Source organism: Pseudopipra pipra, chromosome 12 (genome assembly GCF_036250125.1).
Source record: "Pseudopipra pipra isolate bDixPip1 chromosome 12, bDixPip1.hap1, whole genome shotgun sequence".
In the NCBI taxonomy this organism is placed as follows: domain Eukaryota; kingdom Metazoa; phylum Chordata; class Aves; order Passeriformes; family Pipridae; genus Pseudopipra; species Pseudopipra pipra.
The window spans coordinates 7871207-7895111 of record NC_087560.1 but is presented as its reverse complement, the minus strand read 5'-3'; the positions used below and the strand labels follow the sequence as shown (position 1 = coordinate 7895111).

Genomic DNA, 23905 nt, shown 5'->3' with positions numbered 1-23905 from the left:
AAGACAGTGGTATCAATTACCAGAAATGACACGAACCACCAGCTAATTTGACACAAGAATCCCTTTCACATTAGAAGTGCAATTCTGTTACCAGAGTACCAGCTGCATTCATATATACAGATTTGTATTTCTGGAGATGTAAAAATATTTCAAAGTAATTGTTTAGAATTTCCTCTGGATGTCTTTATTAAGGAAGTAAGTGTCTAATCTTCTGAAACCTACAAAGCTCACGAATTGAACATTTTGAAGCCTTTAGTTCCAACATTCCTACCTTCTTAAGTCTTTCCTGCTAGGACATTCCCATTTACAGATTTGTTTGCTCTTTTGACCATTATATTAAACATTAAGGCAAATTCTTTCCAGCCTGCAGCTGAGAGGTTCCAGTTAAAACCCGTTATTATTTCAGATGAACAATAAATTTCTAATATAGCCTTTTATATCTCCTACATTATATTCCATCTCATTCCTTGGGAGTTTTTAATTTGCATTTTTTGTGACTGTGGAACATGAAGAAATTGTGTTTCTGAATTTTTCACTGAGAACTCTTTGTAAAGCATGTTAATTTAGAATCCAGTGAGATATATTAATAGCATTTCCTCCAAATTAATGTCTGATTCTCTTTCACTTATGTTATCTCATGTCTCCCTGAGAATTCTTTTTCTTTGTTGATGAACCTAAGTGATTTTGTGCCACCATCAAATCTGCCAACTCATCTCAGCACCTCTGTAGTCTGGGATGTAACCTGTTAAACAGTGCTACCTTTTTGGCATGAAAACCTGAATATTTATCCTCACCCATTTTCTCATGGCCAGCTTCTGCTCTGTGGCAATGCTTTTCCATCACTGGAAAATCCCATCCACACAGACTGTGCTGGCAACAGTGCTGGGTTCACATACAATTTTACAATCCAAACAAAGGACTCCACAGATCAAAAGGTAGATTTTCCCCTTTATGTCAGCAAGCCAAGCCACACTGTAACACTGCAGTTTAAGAATGCCTTACTAGTATGGGAAAGCAAAACCAGGCAACACCAGCAATGGGTCGTTGTGTCACAAGAGCAAGAGCCATCACCCAGGCATGGAACCAACACTTGGACTCTAAGACAGACCACCCAAGGCACCCCAGCGAGGAAGATTCACCTTCACGCTCAGCTTGAAGTGTGTGACTTGGCTCAGCAACTGCAGGAAGTTGGTTTAACTGGGCAGCTCTCATCTGTCATCACACAAACTAGAGAATTGTGTATTTTAGGTCAGACTTAAAAGCACATTTTCCATGTAAAGAAAAAACTCCAGAAATAATTTTAATATAAAATGTTTTTATTGTTTTTGAAAACATTTAAAAAACAATTTTTGAGCACTTTCAATAAAAAAAATAACTGAAATGCTACTGCAATATTCAACTACTGTAGTTTCAGCAGTACAACAGACAACAAAACACCGGGGAAGAGGGGAGAAACTGGATTTCCTGCACTAAATGAAAATGTGGAACAGGGATTTTTCTTTCCTTACGGTGCAGTAAATAAAGCACAGTATAGTACAAGACTATTATATGAACCTCAGATGCACTGCACAAGAAACGCTTTCCTTCTTTTCAGTTCAGAAGTCAGTGCTTATTGCAATTATTTGCAAATTATTTACTTCATGAATTCTTATCATGATAAAATGATGCAAAAATGTTTTTCAACACCAGAACAATAAAAAATAATCCAAGAAAGGAACATATTCAACAATAACTAAGCTGAATTAGTTAACATAAAAAAGTAAATAACTTGTGAATAACTATGCTCACCTGGTTAACACTGAACCAGCTTCAATACAGCAAAAGAATAAAAAAAATAAAAGTGGTTACAGGAATATATCTAGTACTGTACAAGATTAAGTCATTAACACTCATGCACGTTTTGTGATCATGTATTAACATGGTGAAGCAAACTAAACTTAATTTTTCCTGCTGCAATATTCTCATGTAAGAGAATCAAAAATAGAAATATCTCATTGAGATCAATGCACATTGCTACATAAGACAATTTCACCTGTCACTTTTAATGACATTTTGCCTTTTAATAATGAAACACATTAAAAAGTTTTTTTTTTGTTTTGCCTTTTTTTTTTTAATCTGTGGGCCGTATTTGTTGCATTTATCCTAAGGAATGTGCCTGCCACAGGTTCAACAGAATTTTAGTGCAATATATGAACCCAGAAAGTTTGCTGGACTAACCAAGCAACCAAATTTAAAGTGTTTGCTGCAATACTGTACACAGGGTACAAATTCACTAGTTTGTATACTTTAGCAAAAACTGCTATCAAAATAATTTATTTCTCATGTTAGTAGGAAGCCAATAATGTAAACAAGGGGTCAGAACTGTCTCAAATTCTTAGTTTTGGAGTATCTGACAAAGACAGGCTTCCATTTGTTAGAATCACAGAATTTTCCTTTGGGTATTGCATACTTTGGTGTGCAGTAGTGCTCTGTCTCAATGTACTGTAAAGAACTAACTAGCACTAAGTACAGGGACCTAACATTAATTATAACACCAACACACAAACATCTCTAGAATGATACATACCAATGTACAAAGCTGTGCCTGTGCCTTGGATTTTACTTGAAACAATTCTTATAGAATTTAATACTTTTTAAACTAAACGTATTTTTGCTTTAAACCCACTGATTATAGAGTATTTCTGCTAATTAAGTCACGTTAGGCCCAATGTAACGCTTGTTATTTAAAAATAATTTTAAACGCACTTTTAAAAACCTTTGGTGATGGCTGCATAATTTAGAACGCATCAGCTTTAAATCTACTCTCGCTTTTCTGAGAAATCTTTGTAAGAAAAACTAGTAGTTGGGCAAAACCCCACTTCCCCCAGGCCCCCCTCAGTCTCGGTGTGAGTGAGCCGAGGTGGGGCTGAGCACGCGGCTGAGCAGCACCTGTGCAGCTTCTCCCCACAGCGCAGGGCTCCAGTCATGGAATCAGAGAATCTGCTGAGCTGGAAGGGACCCTCCCCCCTCCATCAGAGTAGGTTTCACCTATTCACAGTAGTGCTGGCACTTCACACAGGGTCAGGAAACAGAAACAAAATGGTGCTGAGTGTCTCTCAGACCCATCCTCTCAACCAGGGAGAGAGGATGTTCAGCACATCTCTGGCAAAAGGCCATGGGCGGGTCCAGTACTCCAGCCCTGCCTTCAGCAACTTCAGTCTACAAGAAAAATGGTTCAAGTCTTACTGACAGACACCTGGCAGGATAACAAGCAGAAGGCTACCACACAGCTTTTAGTCTCCTCCCCATTTCTTTAACAAAACTTAAAAGAGTCACTTGGTCTTAAAGCAACACACACTATCACACATCCCCGCACTCCCAGGAGGGATCGGAACTCTCCAAGTTTGTTTCCAATGAAGTGGCAAAACTTCTGATGCGAGCACAGTGAAATCAGGCCCTCAATAAGGTGCTATAGCTTGGCACAACTGTTTGTCCCTGCAGAAGAGGCCACGGACTGGTGATGAACTGGGGCAAGAGCAAGAGCACCTCCAGTGCCAATGCAGCAGCACAAGTTGTATCAGCACCGCCAAAAAATCTGACCAGTACTGGGATCCCGAGTCATTCGCAAAAACTGAAGAAACAGAAGACCACCAAGACAGCTGTAGGAAAACACTAATCACATGAAAAATATGAACATCATTCCCTTAAGGAAATCTATGGTGGGGTTACTGAACCTCCCCTTCACAAATTCATGATCACTCATTCCAAGTAATGCAAATGAGGAAAATTTTTCCTGCTCAGTTTTCTGCTTAAGGGATGGTATTGTGGCATACTCAGTGCACCACTTCTTTTGTAAAAACCTGCCTCTGCAAGTCCTCTTTCTAGCATCAGGGCCATGGCTGGTTAAGTACCTCTCTCTTTTGATCATCAGAGAGATCCATACCATGCTGATAAAATAAAAGGTCTTTTTTGGTTCAAGTGAACTAGTGAGGCAGAAGTCTAATTCTCATTTTCCAGAGGGGCAGCTAAGGACTTAAAAAAAAAATTTAGATTCACCAACCCTGTCAAATCACTTTTGAAAATGGAGTTCAGGCTTCTAAAACAGTAAGCACTTTTAAAAGAAGTTTTACCAAAAGAAAAAACACGTCTTACTGTGTATCTGTAAAGTGCCTGGCAGTATTATGGCTCTGTATGAAATATTTTTAGATCAACCACATTTTCTAATATTTTAATAATCTTTTGTTTGAGGGAGAGTGAGCAAGAAGGACAGAAAGGCTCAACCTACTGAAACACAGAGAAAATAACATCTTCCTACACCCTCCACTAGGTGAGGAAAGAGCAAACGTGAATAAACCAATCTTTAAAAACAATATTTTAATGAGCTCCAGCAGCTCTTTATTTAAAAAAAAAGAGGGAAAATATGTTCCTTCTCTAGCATTGATAAACAGTACCTATCACTTTAAAATAGGGTGTTACGCCTAGATTAAATCTCAGTGCTTAAAATCTTTTTGCATGAATTTTACCTAATATAAAAACACTGATGTAAGAACTAAAATATCAAGTATGTAATGGATATTAATGGATAAAATAACTACATAGATTTATTTCTCTTAAATAAAAAAATTTAGTGCATCTTTCTTTTTCCTTGATCATCCCCGTTAGCTTTTCCCATCCCTGTGTTTTACAAGAGATGCCAATGGCACCAGTGCTACAGAGACTTCCCACAGTTCACCACTGAGCAGTGCTCCAGACAGCTACACAATGATGAGGCACCTGCAAGTCACCTGGTCCACCTGTACCCACTCCCCACCCCTACCTACCTGCAGGCACCCTGCTTTTCAAACCTGAACAACAAAGGTCAGTAAGGATCATCTACTAAGAAGTAACAACCAGTACAAGGTATGGAAAGCCTACTAAAGAGCTCGACTTGAAACCCTCCCAGAGCATCAACCATAGCTGTCATTGCTGGCTGGCCATTAACCACTTCTTTATTTGCTAAAACGAGAAATGTTGAATGGGAAACACTATAAAGTTCAAATTTTAATACTGGCTCTTTGATAGCCCATCACCTTCAGAGTTTTGTTTAAAATTGGTAAGACTGCCTTTTCCTTGCTGAAGAATGAGCAACAGGTACAGCAAACTTTTTTTAAAATGCCATAATACATAGCAAGTGTTTCTGCTGCGGGAGGCACTTCCATTAAGACAAATACAATACGTCTGTCTTTTAGATACAGTGTGCTACATACATATTATAAAACAAGATTAACCCAACATTTCAACAGCAGGATGATCCTTACTCTCCATCCACTCAAAACCTGATGCAGTCATTGAGTTAATGGATTCATTGCAGATTTGTTGAAACAAGGGGTCATTTTTTAATTCCTCCAGTGTAGCATCATCGTCTTGTCCCTGCTGACGACCTGGATCAAACAGTAGATTTGTGTCTAAAGTGTTCAGATCGTTAATGCTGCCTGAGAGCTCGGAAGACAACCTGATGTCGCTGGGAAAGACAGATGCAACGTTATTGAGATCTGATGCCACCTGATTCACCAGCTGCTGGTTTGTTGGCAGACTGTCCTCCCCTAAAAGGTCTTTTACAGTGCTGCTAAAATCTAATTGCTGCTCTCCGATGTCTGATTGTGCTTGGTTATCTCCAGAAGAAAAACTGATCTGATCGGTGCTGCTGTTTTTTGTGAGGTAATTTGGTGTTTGGAATTCATAAACTGAAGTGCTGGAATTGATCATACTTTGTGGGTTGGCACTAGGAAAAGCAGCGGATGTCTCCAAAATCTGAGTGAGATTCATCCTGGCTGTGTAATTTGAGGGCATGTTGTTCATTCCCAAACCTCTCACTGCATCATCGCTATCAGAATCAAGTTTGTTTAACAACACATTTGTTATTTTTTTAGTGTTTGTTTGTTTCTGAAGAGACGGGAAGGCCGTCTGCATCATCACAGTCAAGGGGACTGACTGGCTTCTCTGTGCTATGTTATTGGCACTGGTGTCTGCATGGATATTAGCAAATACATTGTGAACTTCAGGAGTTACTGGACTTCCAAAGGGTGTCATATTAGAGCGTGGTATATTTGACACGGGATAAACAGTGCTCCCGCTGAGATTGCGCTGGCGATGGACAGCAGGGCTCACGCTCCGGCATCTCAGGCTGTTGTTGAGAGAGGAACCGGTTCCTTTGTTGTCCAAGGGAGCAGGCACAGCAAAACCCTCCTGCTTCGTGGTGCTGCTGACAGGGGCTGCCTGGTGCTGCACAGGTGACACCGGAGTCACACGGCCGAAGTGAGTGTCGTGGTGGCGCGGCTGGGACTGGTAGGACTGGCCAGGGACGGCGAAGGCGTGAGGTTTCCTGAAGCGATCTTCCACCAGCTCCTGGTAGCTCGTGAGGATGCCGTGGTTTGCGACCGAGGAATTGCTCACACCGCTGTAGCCGTTGTTCATCCACTCCAGCTTGGTTTTGTCGGGATGGGTCGCCATAGGCCGCTGCATTGGCTTCACGGGACTGCTTGATATAATGCTGGCATCGTGGTAAGCCATGCTGGAGCTGATGGGAGTAAATGCAAATGGGTTTCGGCATTCCACAGGACTGGGAGGGACACTGCTGCTGCAGTTTGAGTGTGGTGTGCCAATGGGCGTGTGCCGGCTGCTCCCCAGAGCACTGTCCACGGGAGTCGTCTGAGCCAGCCTCGAACAAGGGCTCTCTCTCGACATGTTCTGAGATCCAGCAATCATTTCAGAGGTGGGTGTTGGAGTCGGAGTGGGGGTGGGAGTGGGGGTGGGGGTGGGTGTGGGAGTGTGAATTGGAGTGCTGTTGTTGTGGATCGAATGGTAAAAGTGCGTGTTGCTTGGGTGAGATGACACGGGAGCTCCTTGAGCTGCAGTCTGACTCTGAATTGCCATTCCTAGACAACCACCATAAGGATGGGAATTATTCATGGACATTTGCTCCTCCATGAGCACCAGCTCCTCCACAATGCTGTCCTGGGTAAGGTCATCATCAAATGAAAAGAAGTTTTCATTTGATTGAGGGACTGTATGCTCAAACTCTTTCAGCTCAGACTGCAGAGGTAACTGATTTGAAGACTGTGCTTGTATTTGACTCAAGGAGTCCTGGATCTGGCTCTGTAGCTGCTGGCTGTACACATCCTGCTGTATCCCTTCGCAGTGCACTGGCTCCCACGCAGATTCCTGCAAGTCACTGGAGCCAGAGTGCCCAGCCATAGTCATAACACTGATATCTTGCTGCTGATCACAATTCACAGATGCAAAGTCAGAGGTTTTGGTGATATGGTGCCATGTATTTGGGTTAAAGCTGCCATCAGATTTTGAATCATTTTCTATGATAAATAAGTTTCCTTCCAATTTTACTTTTATATCTGGAGATGATGCTGATGCAAGCTGCTGTTCTAAAGTAGGATCACTCGTATTTAAACTGGTGCTGCTCAAGGAAAGGTCTGTTGCTAAGTTTGCTGCAGCTGCAGAAGGTACAGGTACTGTCACGGGTACCGTGCTGGAGACTTGAGCAAGTGTTGCTGTACTGTCACTGTTAGCTAGTGATCCAACCTTCAGAGCCTTCTTAACACTGTTTGCTTTTTGACTCTCCACAGCGTTACCAGCTGAAAACTGCTCCACTAGTGGTTTCTTTACAGGTGGTACCTGGGAATCCTGAACTGTGGAAGGTTGTCTCTTTCTTGGACTTTTAGTGCATGTTTTATCTTTAATCGTAGACTCACCAGAAGGAGGTGAACTGATGCTGGTGCTGGACAAGTTTTGACTGGCAACTGTGAGCTTAAGAGTGCTTTGATTATTGCCTGCTGAAGAAACTGGTGTGATCTCATTAGACTGTGTTTTATATTTGGTCCCTGCTTCTTCAGCTCCCTGATCACAGCCCTTACCTGGTTTTGCCTCCATGACATCATCAGTTGAAACCTTCAAGGCTGCAACCTCAAAATTAATTAGCTGTGCAGGAGGCAGGTCAGGGGTTGCCTTTATGGATTTAGACACATCGGAACTCTCTTGGCCCTGTACTGAGTTCTCATCCAGCAATGCTTCCGGTTCCATTTTGATCTTGACTGCAGGAGCAGCTACAACAGTACTAGGCTTGGATCCTGGAGACTGAAGTGAAACCACAGACCCATTTTTGATCTGAGGACCAGTCCTCCCTTCTTCCGCTGCTCCCGCACTGCTGCTGACCGAAGGCGTCTGTTTGACGGGCACGCTGCTGCTGCTCGGGGCGAGAGATATTGCTGTCATTTTCACCACGTTTAAGGAATTCACGTGTGGAGCTGGCACAACAGTCTTGATTGGGCTACTGGTGAAGAGCACCGTGGTGGGAGAGCGGATGGTGAGAGCACTGGTGTTTGCTGGCTTCGGTAAGATCTGCGGGTAGCGATGCCGGGCAGAGCGGTCCCCGACGGGGCTGGCGGGAACGTTCTGGGGAGTCTTTGGTGGCTGCTTGACTGATTGCATGTGCTGAGTGACCACCTGAACGTTGAGCGGCAGGACCTTGCTATCAGACGATCCCATAGGACTTGGAGACGTCACCAACTGTCTGGTCCTTGGCACCTGGACAGAGAAAAAAAAGAACAGGTGTGGCATTGAAGCAGCAAGTCCCCAAAGCCCATGGACCACCTCGGCCCCAAGCATTTCAAAGGTGAAGGACCACACAGCTCAATCACCAAAGCCAGTGAATGTCAGTTCGAAACAAAATAAGCTCTTCTACTACATACAAGACATTTTCTACTTGTCTGCCTAAAGACTGGCAGATATGTAACCACTACTTTTAAGGCACAGGACACTGGTCTACACACTACTCTGCACTTCTGCTAATGAAATGGTCATTCTCATAAAATCCTTCACCATGTGGGACAAAAAGACAGACATACAAAGGCTAAAGAGGAAAGGATGTGTTCAAAACACTGCTTATTGTTAAGGTTTCAAAAGTAAGTTAAATACAAACTATCAGGCAGAAAAACTGGCTTACCTGTGGAAATCAACAGCAGAGTGAACATCTGAAAAACAACCAAGCTTCCCCCACTGCCCAGCCCAGTTTTGTATGGCCGAAAGACAAAAATGTTCCATACTACAGACATTCACTCAAAAATAAAATTGTAGCTGTCAATAAATGCCAATAAAAGGCAATTTAGATTCCATATTAAGACCTCAGTGACTCACACAATTGGTGTCAGCTCTCTCATCTGGTTAAACTTCCTCTCAAGGTTAGCTTAAATCCCCCTGTCACAATGACTTCAAAGACAAACTTGGCCTTTGCTATGCGATCACAATTCTGATGCCTCCATATCAATCCTGTGACTCATGTGTATAACACAGCCAGGACAGAAAAGCATCAAGGGACCCAAGCCTTTGAACAGAAACTGTTCTTCTAGCCCTCTGACACCACTTAGTTACTGTCAGTGTACAACCTCTTCATCAGGTGGTTTCTCTAGAGAACTGCTGGAGAGCATTACCGGAATGGGGCTGGGGACAGCTGCCACAACAATGCCAATAGGTGGAGGAGACAGGATGGCAGGACTTCCATTAGATATACTGGTCACACCGTTGGTTGTGGCACCTTCAGTTTTCTTTGCTGGAGACTCTCCTGGCAAAGGAGACTGCAGTTTCTGTTCCTGCTGCTTCTTCTGGATCTTACGCTGCAGCTGCTGCTTGGCATCAACAGGAGATGGCAGAGTTTTCACTTGTGGTTGAAAGGAATTACTTTCAGCAGTAGGTATAAAAGCTGAGGGCTGGGGGATCCCTTTTATTCCTGAATAGAAAAGAAGAAGGATGAATTATAACCAAACATACCCTGTCTGTTGTGTTGTCACTTCTGTATTTAACAGCATCGAATACATGGCAGGCACCTCCACAACCTTTCTGGGAACATCTCCTTCATGAGGTACTCCCACTCACAGTTTACTTCCACATTTGTGGCCAAGTCTGTTAGACAAGCTGGGCATTAGCTGCTAAAATACTAAAGTACTGGCCTCTTGTTTCTAGTAATCCCAAATGGCAACTTCTGTGTCAGCAAAATCTCAACCCAGTGCACTTCACTAAACTGGCAGCAGAGGGCGGCGGGTACGTTTCAGATAAATCTTTAAAATCCATTATCTGCTGCGGTTTTGTTTTGTTACCTGTGTCTAAGGCAGCTTTAAATGAAAAATGTTTCCAGAAAGTCACAGAGGAGCAGCTCTGAGCAGACGATACTATCTAATGGCCAAGGCATTAAATACAGTGCATCTAAATATCAGAATGGATCAAAACCTCTGTGTGGTCAGGGATAGTGGTGAAAGAAGGGTAAGAAGAGAAGTGTCCAGGGAGAAAAAAAAAAAAGAGAAGGGAAAGTTGAAAGAACTATGGAAATTAGAATGGGAGAACATTTTTTTCTGGAGAAATTACTTTGCTGATCACAAGCAAGCAAGTGGTGCTTCCAGGGAGAAAAACAGTGCAGCTGGTACTAGTTTCTCTTACAAAATCACAATTATGATCTTTGTTTATTAAGAGTCAAAAGGAATAGCATGCTCTTTCAATGACCAAATAACCTTGCTGAACTGCCCCTCTAAAAATTCTTTAACATTGTTTCATTTACACTTTGAGGTTACACAGTTTTAAAATACCTCCTAATTATAAATTAATCAGCATCATTTTACTACGTTACTAATTTTACTAATGCTAATCCCAAGAATTTGGTTTTAGATGCTCAGCACATGCTTAGGAACCGTGATCTGAAATATTTTCCTTGATAGGCCTAGGCAGTACTTCCCAGAGGCAAGTCTGGGGGCATGCTGTGCCCCTGCATTTCCCTTCTCATCCTTTATTTTTGTCATTTACTTCATCCACAGCCACCAAAACACACTTAAGATGATTAGGTGACTCATTCTGAGCATGCAGAAGGAAACAAACCACACAAAAAAAAAATCTGCTCTTGACAGAAAATTAAGACAGACAATTGTTTCCAAATTAGGGCAAGGTATCAGACAGAAACACAGCTACACCAGCAGTCTGTCTACAAACCAGCACTGTAGCAGCACCAAACTCCTGATCTAGCCAGGTACATAAATTCAGCAAGTACTCACCCGCCCCAAAGTGCTTTAAAAGATCAGGTTCCTCATGGGAGAAATGGGAAAATCACAGACTAAACCTGAGACCGCTGCTGATTTTCACATCTTTACCCAAAGTACCAGCAAAAAGAGTGATTTGCAGCAATGTGACCAAAATCACATAACTGCATGCTCAATGCTCAGAGTCATGTTTAAAGTTTGCCCTGAAGAGAAGTCCCTCCTCAAACCAAGATGTTTCTACTATTAATAGAAAGATCCCCCATCTCAACAATCGAGCATTATCTCATTACCTGCTGGTGCCCCTGCCATTACTGTTAAAGCTGCCATGGACTTGGTACCAATATAGTGACTTTTTACAAGGAAACGAGCCAGTTCCAAGACTGTATCAAAAGGCTGGCTCAGCACTTTCTGGGCCCATTCACAAACAAGCCGGCAGGCCGCAGAGATGACTTCCTCATCAGCACTCTGCAGCTGCCCAGATGGCTCTGCTCCATCCAACTAAAACAAACAAACAAAGGAGGAAAGGTTACTTTGATTATTAAGGGTCATTGAGGCACAAAAACAAAAACAGAGCAAACAATCATCAGAATCACACAAAAAGTATGTCCACGGTTTTTCATGAAGTTGAGAGAATGAGATCACATCAATGTAATACAAAATTAAATGTCTCAGTGTTAAATCTAGTGGTTGTTTCCAAAGACATCAGATGGAGCTGACATCTCTGGAAGAAACCGCAAACAGAGTCCCAATATCTGGACCACCAACAGTTGATGCTCCCTGTATCCAGAGTCTTGTCAACTCAGCAGTCACTGCTACCCAGGATCTGCTTCTTTCACTGGGATATCTCTTCCCTAGCATTGACTTGAAAAAAATAAAAAAAAACCCAGTAAAATCAAAACGGAATCATGTCTGATGGGTAGCAACACTGTGGAAGTCTGCTTCACCTCCTGAATTAGTTTAATAGCACTGTAATTCATTATGAACTTTACAGAAAAAACAGCAAACAATGATTCAGAATATAAGGATCATAAAGAAAAATCTTAAAAGCTACACAGCTCTTCACTTTGTTTTGAAAACATCAGAAAGAAAAACAGTGTAATAAATGTTAATTTTCAGAAATATACATCTATATATATAAAAAGAAGCAAATAGGTATCATACCCCATCTCCAGTCTTATGAAAGTCAAGGTTGGGCAGTGTTGGCATATGCACAAAAGCCTTCTTCCTCAGTCCACTGTAGCAATATGTGAACAACAATTAAGGTTTAAATTGTGTCCTTGTTAACTGGGGGATGAGAGGGAAGGGCAGTAATTTCTCTGATAACTCTCATAAGCTTTATAAGTAAACTCAACACAGATTTAAGAATTACTGTCACTAACATGGTGTCACAGCCAGAATCAAAAGCCTGTCAGTGGCTGTGTTCTGGGCAGGTCCCTGGGTTTCTCCATCTGTGCAGAGGTGCTGGGTGTGATGAATTGCACCTGATCACACAGAACAACAACTAAACCAGGCCAAGCAGTTTCAGTTAGCTACTCAATATTCAAATCATTAACATAAATTTGGACTAAGCTCTCTTCCTAAAACAAGATGGGAGAATGAATTTCCAAAAGTTAATCACTATTAAAATACGCAGTCCCAAATTTAGGACCTACTTTATTTCCTTCTCCTAAGGGACTTCCACATGAAGTTCCCCATGACAAGGAAAAAGTGTCTGATGAGGGCATGTCTTCCTAAGATTTCACACAATGTTTGAGGCACTCTCTCCCCATGATAATTTTTCTTCTGTAAAAATATGAACACAAAGACCCAGACTGATCCCATCAAATCAGTACACAAAAATACACTCCCTCCATTCTTTGTACTCACTTGTTTATAGGTCTAAATATCAAATCAGCCTTTTTCTAACTCTCCACAGAACTACTCTGGGAGTTCACATATGGTGTCTCTTCTCTGTGACACACAAATCCTTTTCAGAATCACTAATTTTTCACATTCTGTAAAGATGTTTGTATTTCTCTTTCCTAGACCATGGAGTTTGCATTTGTTTGCATTAACCTGGATGGAGCATGATTACAATAAAAGAAATGTAAGGAGCCTGGGTATTACAGTAAGTGTGAGACAAGGTCATATTTTAATCATTCTATATTAGAAACTTAGGAAACAGAACTTAAAGAGATCCCTTGGGTCAAGCTACAGTTACATCATATGATTTCTCCCTTAACACTTCTCTAGCTTTATCCAGAACATGACTACTAAGTTTCGGATTCCACTGCTTGATAATCCAACACTGTATTTTAGGAAACAGTTTAACTGACACACATCTTCTCCATTTACTACAACATGGAAGGTCTTCTTCCTCTATAGAAGACAAGTAACTCTGGGTTGCCCACTAGCATTCAATTCTCTCTATAAGCACATGCTTCAAGTGAGACCTGGCAAAGGGCAGTATTGCAGCACATGCCTATCATCACTGTTAGTTCTTTGGAGTGGTTTTTAATTAGAGCCTACAAGCACCTCAATGCCTTTTAGTCTTTTCATGCTCTCCCTTCCCTGCTTTACTGCAGTGGCTTTGCCTGCCCAGCATGTCAGGACCCAGCAAGAGCTGACCCTGGGGAATGCAGCAGGTATTACATTACTGCACGAGGGCTTCTAAGGACTCTCGAGGGAAGGTGTAATTCTCAACTTGGAAAAGACAAAATTGGTGCTGATGAAAAAACTGCTTTGAAAATCACTAACAGTTCTGGTTCCTTTATTCCAATATCTCTCTTTGCACTAAATTATAAAACTTCTTTGATTCCTCGCTGCTGTGACAACTGAGCGTCAGAACCTAAATTTAAGTACTTGTTTCCAAAGTTATATCTTGCAACACAACACTGCCACAATTAATAATTTTTAAAGAACGTTGGAAAAGTGTCTGCATTTTTTATTTAACATTACTTCCACATTTAGCTGGTAGTTAAGCCATAACGACAGATGTTCCCCAGGCAAGTGCAGAACAAGTCACTGAGCAGTGTTCTAGCAAAGGATATTTTGATTTGCCTCTTGTGCCCAGGCGACGGGCCTTCATGTTTGGAAAGACATTTTTCATGATCTTTCCAAAGTCAGCAGCGCTTAATGGGTGGTAGCCAAGATTGTCACAATAGCTCCTGCAACAAAGAGAAAGAAAGCGTGAATGGAATCAAAGTTAATACAAGAGGCCAGCCTACATGCTAGACCCCATCCAAGGTTTTCAAAAGAAAACACTTATACCCATCCATAGTTAGAATCACATTTAACATTAATGAAGCTATCCACAACGAATTGAGTGCATTAAAAATGTATAAACAAGAGCTATTAATACCATAGTTTTTGCCTTGTTCTCTACTGAGTTCAAAGACAAGTCATGTGGAGACATAACAAGCACTGGCATTATCTAGAGCACAGTTAAGATTTACTCCACAACTTAGTTTGAAGCATATGTTTCAGTTCACTTATTTTAGGACATAATAGAAACAGAGATGCTGTTCTAGCAAGAAGCACAGCTTGAGTGTAGTAAGGCCTGAAGTCCTGCAAGAATATTTGAAAAGCAGTAGTTAAGTGCAAGTGCAGATATGTCAGTGTCCAGAGAAAGATTCTGCTCACACAACCTCAATTAATTAGACCTTAAGAGAACTACATTTAAAACAGACTTTCCCAGGGAACCAGCTTCACCTTTATAAATGTAACACAAGCATGTGCTGAGGACCTAGTCCTCCTACCTCTGTACCACTACTGAACTATGAGAATGTTTGATTACAGACAACCCTATATAAGTCCTTATACTACTAACAGAGATTCCAACTGCTGCTGCCAATGAAGATCACCATGTGGCTCAGAATAACACCTGATGATACAGGGGAATAAAGAAACAAAAGGTAATTATTTTCCAAGTTTACTTATTCTAGTAAAATGAGTTTATCTGCCTCCAGTTCTAAAAAATAGTAGAAGGAATTTTGTTTCGACATCTGAGACATTTAAAAAATATGTCCATGAGGCAGAGAACAAAAATCATTGATTTTGCTGCAAAAGGTGAATGTTCTGGAAAATCACAAACCTATAAAACAAAAGAGGAAACCATGAACTGCCCTGGAAGGTTTACCTGCACCACAAGGGCTTGAGGCTGCACACAGACAGGAACGCCCTGCGCTGTGGCACAGACACTGATGTGCTCTGGCCTGAACCGCACCGTTAAAGCCTTCCCAGCCACAGAGCCAGCACCAGGCAGCAATGACCTCCTTTCCCATGAGAAGTCCTACCAGCAACACACAGAAACAACCTGCCTCTAAAAAGAAGAGGTGACTGCACACGATCCACTGTGGGTATCAGCAGGAGTGCAGAAAAACAATGACTTCATACCCCACAGTTGCCTGCTATAATCAGGTACACACACGCAAACAAACCTCTGGAAGGTCAGGCAGACAAAGAAAAAGCAGCAGTCTGAAACAGATGCTTCATCCCCAGCATCACCCAGCAACAATCTGCATCCAAGTAGGCCAGTCAAAATGTCTTCTCTGCAAGTTGTAGCTCTATAGAAAGCTGTATGTATTTCTTGAGATACTTCCACTGCATTTACTTTCTGCAAAAATGCTAGTTACTACAGAGCAAGTACCTGCTGCTTTTACCCTGGCTGTATGTTGGTATCCTCCCCTTGAAAAGCACCACCACAGATGTAATGATTGTGATGATGATAAACAGGAACATTTATGCTCTTTGGTTCTGACACCCCCTGCAGAGCCTGTGTGCACCCAGCCACCCCAGTAACCAGGGCCACTGTCCAAACCAGGACACGTTGCCTACAACACAGTCAGGTATTGGTCTAGTTTCTATATGGGACATCAAGAAGCTTCATATCCAATTTATATACCAACACATTTCATTTCAACATATGTCAGTCACAGAAGCTGGATTCTGGATTATGTCCCTTTGAAGTTATTACAAAGGAATTCTTCTCCCACCTCACTGTACCCTCTTAGGAATCAGATGTTGATTTATGTGTGATAAATAGATCTCTGTGCGCTTTTTGTCCCTTGCATCTTGCCAAGCCTCAGTGGATTTAAACTCTACTCTGAAAATTCCTAAAAGGTGGGTCTTTGTTGCTCACTGATGCTGATTACAAGACTTTAAGTCTCAACTAGCATGCAAAGGAGAGCTCTCTGAATTTCTCTGCCAGGGTCAGCAGAATCTTTGACTGAAACTCAACAATGTCAGCAAAATAAATTAAAAAAACCCAAAAAACAACCCAGCAAAACAACAGGATTAGGGACCTACCAATCTATCAACTTCAAAGTTAAAATTACTGCCTCCCTTGAAGAAAATAAATAAATAAAATAGGAATAAAATAATCTGCTCCTCAAGTCTAGCACATCTGGTGTAAGACAATCACTTGCTAGCAGCAAAAACAGTTACACGGTCCCCTCGTATCCATACTGGCAGCTCCTGCAAGCTTGTGATTTCTGGGCTATCATTATTATCCCGGAATTTCAGTTTCCAGACAGATCATCCCACATGGCCCCTCCCCCTCCTGGCTTGGCCAAGAACCCTCCATGTCCATCTGTGGTCTCTCATTGACTTGACAACATAAACCAGGAGTCTCTCCCCTGGAGCTCTTCTCTCTGCTCCTTGCACTCTTGGCACATCGCTGAGCCCAGGAGCTGTCTCGCTGTTGGAAGGGTGGGTGGGAGACAGGGGGGGAGGGAAGGTCTACACAGAGACAGGAATGACAATGGACACGCGGTCGCTTTGTTCCTTTGTACAGAGCTCCCCTACACAATAACCAGAAAAGGCTTTTTTTTTTTTTTGGTAAGATCTATGAGTTGAATGTACTCCAGACCTAAAAAACACTAGAAGTGCACCTGAATTAAACCACGAAAAAAAAAAAATTAACCCAAAAGCTAATGAAGATGGTCAGGGTATACAGCCCAGCTTACAGCTTCCTGGGCAGAAAAAAACATCATGAATAGCAAATGATAAAAAACCTACAGAATGAAACAAAAAGTTCTTGGTTTATCCACTCTAACCAAAACAACTGGTCCCCAAAAGAAACCAAGAACCTTAGGAAGAGGTAGGCTCTCATTAAGCTGACGAACAATGCTGGCACAGAAATGAGCCCTAATAATCAGGTAGGATGGAAAACGGATGTCTGAAAACCAACAGAGAAATGAAATTGCAGGTCAGACTCGCAAGAGCGGGGGGCAGAGGTGGGAACGACTGCTTTAGTTGAAGTTTGATTGGTTTTCAAAAGAATATATAGGTAGTTGCTTATGACCTAAGACTAGACTTTGCAACACAAGAGAGCCCATCCTGTTCCTATCAGGGAATTTTATATAAAAACACTGGATAAGCACTATCAAACAATATTTGTATGTACCTTGTGTCCTTTAGGTGCTTAGTAGACGTGGTATTCCTATACCTACTGCCCTCTTCTGTGTTAGCTTCTGAGTATTCCTCTAAGTTGCTGGTTAATATTCCTAACACTTAGTGTACATAATCTATGCATCAGGTGGCATCAAGTGGCCCAGCAGCCAGTAAAGCAAGGATTAATGATTTACAGACTAAAGGAAAGAGATACGGGATGACTCCAAGACCTCCTAATCCATATTAAGCGTATCAAGTGAATCTTCAGGGCACCAAACTTAAATATGAATGACTTTCTTCCCTTGCGTCACAGCAGCAGAAGCAAGATAGGAGGACTCGAGTGTTTACTGAAGGCTCAACAAATCGTTTTATGGGCAAATAGGGATTTTGCTTGCATAAATACTGCAGGACTGCACTTGGACTTGAAATCTTAAATCTCTAAACTCTAAAGACAAATCTACACCTGGCTGTGTCCAGAAGGGTGTTTACTAATAGGGACAAGATATCCAAGTAAAACTGACTGACAAGAAAACACCGAAAGGATGTGATGGGAAGCAGCGTCCACTCACTGCAGGCTAGATAACATGTTAGGCAGCTCCCCTTGAGCTCCCATACTTTCCAGCCTGTGTTCCTCCCTCCCAGAGGAAGCTGGCAGAAGAACTGTGTGTGCCCAACAGAAACACAGCTTCTTGCAGGTCACTGTATTCTGTCAGTGCAAGTGGCATCACAGCAACAACAAGAGGTGAACCAGCTCTCATCTACCTCCTTTCTGAAATTCAGCTGCAAGCTCTCAGCCTCCTCAAGTGCTACTGCCTTATATTAATGATGCATTTTCAATTTATTTTATCCCTTTCAAAAGAAAGATGAATCCATTCACTTTTATCCAGTTGGAGACATGAATTCACAATTAAACTGAAGAGTAACTAAGCAGAAAGAGGAGTCACTGTCTTGAATAAGCTTAGTGAGAACAGGCTACTGAGACATGGCGGAGCTGAAAACACTCAACATCTGCCAACAGCAGACTTGGGTGGAGTGCAAGCTTCTGACTCTCCCTCTTCACAGAAAAAAAACATGAAAGGTGATGCAGAAGGCCAGTAGTTTTGCAAGATTTATTTTGACCAAAATTTACAGCAGGACTGGAGATGCTGGTATGATGCAGCATCTTCTGAAGCCTTGCACTTTTGATTTATGCATGCAGAGTGCATAAGCTTGCTCACTGTGAGCTCATGCAACATCCATCTCTGCACATAGAAGAGAGAAATTGTAACCTGGTAATATAATGGAACAAGGTTTGAGAGATCTTAACACCCTTAGGTAAAGAAAAATTACTTATAACTAACTCTTATGTATTTATATGCCTGTTCCCTACATCCCACTCCAAGACTACTTTTCCTTTGGTGTGCAAGAATAGCTCATGAAAATATTCAAAGAAACTGAATGTTTTAAAAACAGAACAGAAGCTTTCAAAGGAGAACAGATTCCAAACATTTGATATTTTCCTGAATATTTGCTTACCACCCTTATTTTGTTAGGGGGAGAAAAAAAAAATACAATATACAAATACTAGATGCAGCTACATACAAAGCCATCCAAATTTCACACTCCACAATCTGTAGATGATGATTTTTCCGGGCATCTGCAGCTTGGCACAGCAAGGAAGCCAAGCAGATTTGTTGCTGAAGCAGGCCATAAATTATTTAATAAGAAATATATTTAAGAATAACGCTCCCATCTCTCTCTCTCCCGCACAGCAGCTGCCGCTGTTGCCGTGTCTGCGCGAGCGGCTGCTGCTCCGGGATTGGCCATCCCGGCACGTCGGTGCCATTGGCTGCACTTCCCGGCTGCGTCACCGCTCCGGTCCATGGCGAGATCTCAGAAATAGGTGTGTGCATGTTTATCAACCCCAGGCAAGCGAATGCCATCATGCTTCAGCTCAATCAGGGTAAAAACACTTGAGCAGAGAGAGTTAATTAAAAGGAGGTATTTGCAGAAGGCAGCCCTGCAATAACAATTACTACGGGGTGAGTCCTGTAGGCACTCAGGAGGTGAAGGGACTCAGCTCGCTGCAAATTACTGTAATCGTTCAGATTATGGAAATATTCATACCAGATCATAAATCTGCTATTCATCTTCAGGCAACTGGGCTGAGGATGATTATTTTTTCCCCCTCCCCCGTGGGGTATGTTCTGTAAATGAATTCAAATCCAACTTTCATCAGACAGCTCCCTCTCCCTTGCTTCTAATCGCTTTCTCATTACATGGTAGCTTTGAGACTTGACAACACAGACTCACAGTGGCCTTGGTTACTGGTTTCATACATATTCAGATATATTGTGCCTCTGTAGAAATCAGGTTTGCTGCAGGAAGGTCCAATATTTATGCATTATTCTGGAAAGAAAGGTGTAATGGGCAAGACCCTGTGTGCAAAATAGCTGCATTTCCAGAGGGAACAATTCAGCCCCTCATCCTTGTTAAGGCAGTCATGTATGTATGTAAACACAGGCAGATCAAAATGTATTGTAAGATAGTAACTGATGCTTTTTACCTGTGCTGCTCTGTCCACAAAACAAAACCAATATTCATACAGATATTTACTTGCTAAGAAGTACTTGTACCTTTCCTTCAGTACATACAATGCACAATTTAAACAGCACAGCCTTATCTCCAGTGGCAGAAGCAATGAACACAGTTTGCCCCACTGCAGCTCGTGTGTTCTCAGGCACAGCAGCGTGGAACACCAGGCCCTGGCCGTGTAAACCAGTGGGGGACCTGCAGGGTCAGTGCCACAGAACACTCTACACTTGCTAAAAAGTCATATGTGTGGATCCAGTCCGGGAGCACTCACTTGTATTCATCATAAACCTCCTGCTTGGGAAGGGACGTCTCAGGGTGCTCTTCCAGGGTGTTCCGTATCCACGAGAAGGCGTGCATCTGCTGGGCACGGCTGGATGACATGGAGATCTGATCACTGGGGAAAGAAGAAGCAGTGCTGATGAAGATTCTATAGTTCCTCCTCAGTTACAAGACTTAATAACTGTCTGCCTACACAGGTGGAGACACACCAGAGACAACAAGGGCCAGCACACCTCTCACATTCAGCTATTTCTTGAGCCACGGGCAGCAGTTATCCTCTTTCATCCATGATTTAAGGAAGAGACTCCACGCTCCAGTTCTTGACTGACACACCAATATGACTACACAGTGGCAGGCAAGGGTTCTACTTCCCCTCTTAAATTTATTATTCCTTACTGGCCACCTCTAAGCTTTTGCCCACTTAGTTTGCCAGCTGCCCTTTGGAAACACCCAGCTTTCCCAGCAGATACTTAGAGTGCTTCCTATAGGCACTTGCCTGCCTATAACCATCCTACTGGGAACATATGCTAATTTTGTGATGCTGTGATCTGCAAGTTGGCTTTCTAGACCTTCCTTTAGTCAAACAAATGTTACCAGAAATACTACTAGTTTTTTCTTTCACCCCCCATGACATTTGTGTTGCTATTTTATCACTTCACACATAAATAGCGAAGGAACGATTACACTTGGACTGTGAAACGCTTTCTGTGATGACTCTTGCATTTTAGGAGATTTATATTTACAAGCTATTCATGCAATAAAGATTTTAAAGTTTAAAAAAACCACAACTAATCTTCAGGAAGAGTCCTTAATGTTTAATAAGGGCTGCTTCTGCTACCAGCCACATGATGTGAATGAATCCTCAGCAGTTAAGTGCCACAGGAAGTAAAGCCAGTTTTCAGTACTAGCTGCTCACATTTACAGTCACACACATACCTTTTGTCTCCATTGTTGGGACCCGAAGGCAGCTGAAGGTAGAGGTAGAGTTTCTCTAGGTCTGTAAACTTCTCAACTTCTTGCTAGATAACAAAGGTGTTTTGGTTTGCAAAATATGGGGTAGGGGGGAGAGAAGAAAAAGCAAACAATAAGAGCTGAGCTAAACAGCTAAAAACTGTCATCTGACAATGTATTCCTAAATAATACAATTTTAAACAAGAAAATATTTACTTAAGTGAAAGAATGTGACTGAGCACTCTGGGACTAGAAACATGATTGCCTATTTTAAATACACTTGTTACAATTACAAGATTCACATGCAACAAAAGCAGAATCTGGAAAAACGTCAACAACAGATCACTTCTGCAACCAGACACAAAACATGAAAACTTTGTCCTCTCCAAGCACACATGAAGCACCTCTGAGCATCCAGCAGCACAACCAGCTGTGCTGTAACAACACAGGATGTCAGCCCTGGTCCTGTGATCCACTATACATGTTAACAGCTAAGTGCCACAGACTTCAGCAAAGACATTTTAAAACCTACCTATGTTCATATTGTATTTTTTTGTTGCCTTTGGGAATCAGTTTATGAACTTGTTACTGCAGACAAACCATTTTGTTACATCAATCTCTGTGATGTCAGACTCCTCCAGCTGAGGATCAGACACCAGAGGGAGTTTTACCTGGTGTTTGCAAACAGTGATTGCTGCACACAAACTAGGTTTTGATCACCTGGAACCAGCTACATGGACTTAGAATATCAGGAAAATCAGTTGTGGTAATGTGCTCAGGCCTGCTCAGCAGCAGCAGTGTGAGTAAAGCCATGCAACCAGGAGCAGAGGGGTTCTCCTTCAGGAAGATGTTGCAGAAGGAGTACTTGAGGTGGGGCACCATCAGTACTGAGTCAGAGACTCACAGGATTCCCTTTTAAGTCAGAATGCAGCTTTTGGATTACTGTCTCTTTTTCTTTACTGGTGTCTTACTGCCAATGTAACCTTCTCCAAAAGGAAGAGAAGAGAGAGGGATCAACAGGCAGTGAGGCCTGGTTGTTAACATCAGCAATGAGCAGAATGAAGAGTGAGGAAATTAAAAACCTGAACTTCACTTCAAACTGCTCCCTCCCCGACCCAGTCATGTCCAGATCCACCTCGCTTCAGCTGGCACAAAACTGTCAAGAGTACCAGAAAGAAGTGAGCTCTGACTTCCCCTCCACTGACTTTGCACTCCGTGCACAGGTCCCCTCCCTGTCCCCAGACTTTAGGCAAGGACCAGCAGGACATGCTGTCCAGGGAAGGGTCTGGGAGAGTCCAAGGGCTGGATAATCCCTGCCAGCTAAACCCACCACAGAACTGCCGCACAGAACTGGGCCACCAACGATGGAGAGACATTCTCAGAGCCAAGACAAACATTTCCAGCAGCACACAGGTAACAGACACTGGATTTGTTGCTTTTATAAGCAGCAAACCACAACATTTGGTTGGATTTTTTTTCCTCTGACAAACTTCTGAAATTTGCTGACACTGACTTCTGTGTGGCTCTACAGCAGCTTACACAGCAGTGGTGCTCAGACCACCAAATATCCAGAGAGGTATTTCTTAATAATGGGTGCATTCTGTCAAATTCTCTGTTCTTCCTTTCCTGCATGAATCACGGCATTTGAACTGGCGGGTTTTCCTATAGCAAACCCATTACTGAAAATACCAATGTTCTTCAAAGAAGTTACAGCAAAGTAACCATTTTTGAGGAGACTGAAATTTAACAACTACAAGAAAAGTTGTACTTCTTTATTAGACATCCCCTCGTTCAAGGAATTTAGCTCTTTTTGTTTGAAATGGCAAAAGCCCAATCAGCACATCAAAGGAGCCGGTTAGGGTGGGATTACCTTGCACAGTAAGCACTAATCCATGAGACAAAAGCATCCCATGCAAAACAAAAAACCCCTGATGACTCTGACACCAAAGTAGAAGACAAGCTCTCTCTTCCAAATCTAATGTGGCCGCGTGCAGCATAAAACGTGAAGTTTTAAAAGAAATATTAAACCTTTCATCAAAATACACTCAGTGCCCACTGCAGTTGAAGCAACTTCTGACACAGCAGGATGAAGGGGCTGTGTGGAAGGGCCCTGTCTGAGCTGCTCTGCTACACAGGCCCTGCTTGTCAACCCCCCAAATTCAAGAAAAACAAAAAAAACCCCAACAACATATGGGTAAAGAAAAAATTTGAATGGGACTATGTTAGCAGAACCTTTTCCAAAGGATGCCAGTGAGCCAGCCACTCTCAACAGCAAGACTCCATCCCTACAGCTGAGGCAGCTGAGGATTAGGGCTTCCTCACATCCTCAGCAGAGGCAGCTGGACAGTGATGTTATCTCACTGTTTGCACCCAAACTCACTCCTGTCCATGCACTTTCCTAGGCAGCAGTTTTGGCACAACTCCTCCAGCTTCCAGCAATGGCTGCAGGGAAGCCCTGGGAAGGCAGGACCTCCTCAGAGCAGGAGAGTTAACAGGAGTCACAGGCAGTTCACAGAGGTAAATCCTACCTGGGTGGTAATTAGATAAACCTAAGCTTATTAGATGAGACTGAATCTATTTAGAGAAAATCATCTTAAAACTGAAGAAGTGGCAGCGAAGAGATAGAGTGTGACAGTCAGTGCAAGTAGATTCAGGAAAGACTGCATTTTGTTTAGTTTAAA

The 23905-nt window shown here is 42.3% G+C and overlaps 1 protein-coding gene across 6 annotated transcripts in view; it reads right to left on the bottom strand.

Moving 5' to 3' along the window:
- Positions 1-1295: 1295 nt before the first annotated feature.
- Positions 1296-23905, bottom strand: part of RFX7 (regulatory factor X7) — a 76784-nt gene continuing 54174 nt past the window's right edge. For all 6 annotated transcript variants that reach the window (XM_064668711.1, XM_064668710.1, XM_064668709.1 and 3 more), the window contains 7 exons: positions 21210-21292; positions 20266-20388; positions 14068-14194; positions 12210-12284; positions 11339-11546; positions 9459-9754; positions 1296-8556 (listed from right to left, as the gene is read on the bottom strand). In XM_064668711.1, coding sequence (XP_064524781.1) covers positions 5242-8556; positions 9459-9754; positions 11339-11546; positions 12210-12284; positions 14068-14194; positions 20266-20388; positions 21210-21292 — 4227 coding nt within the window. In that variant the 3' untranslated portion in view covers positions 1296-5241. The remainder of the gene's footprint in view (positions 8557-9458; positions 9755-11338; positions 11547-12209; positions 12285-14067; positions 14195-20265; positions 20389-21209; positions 21293-23905) is intronic.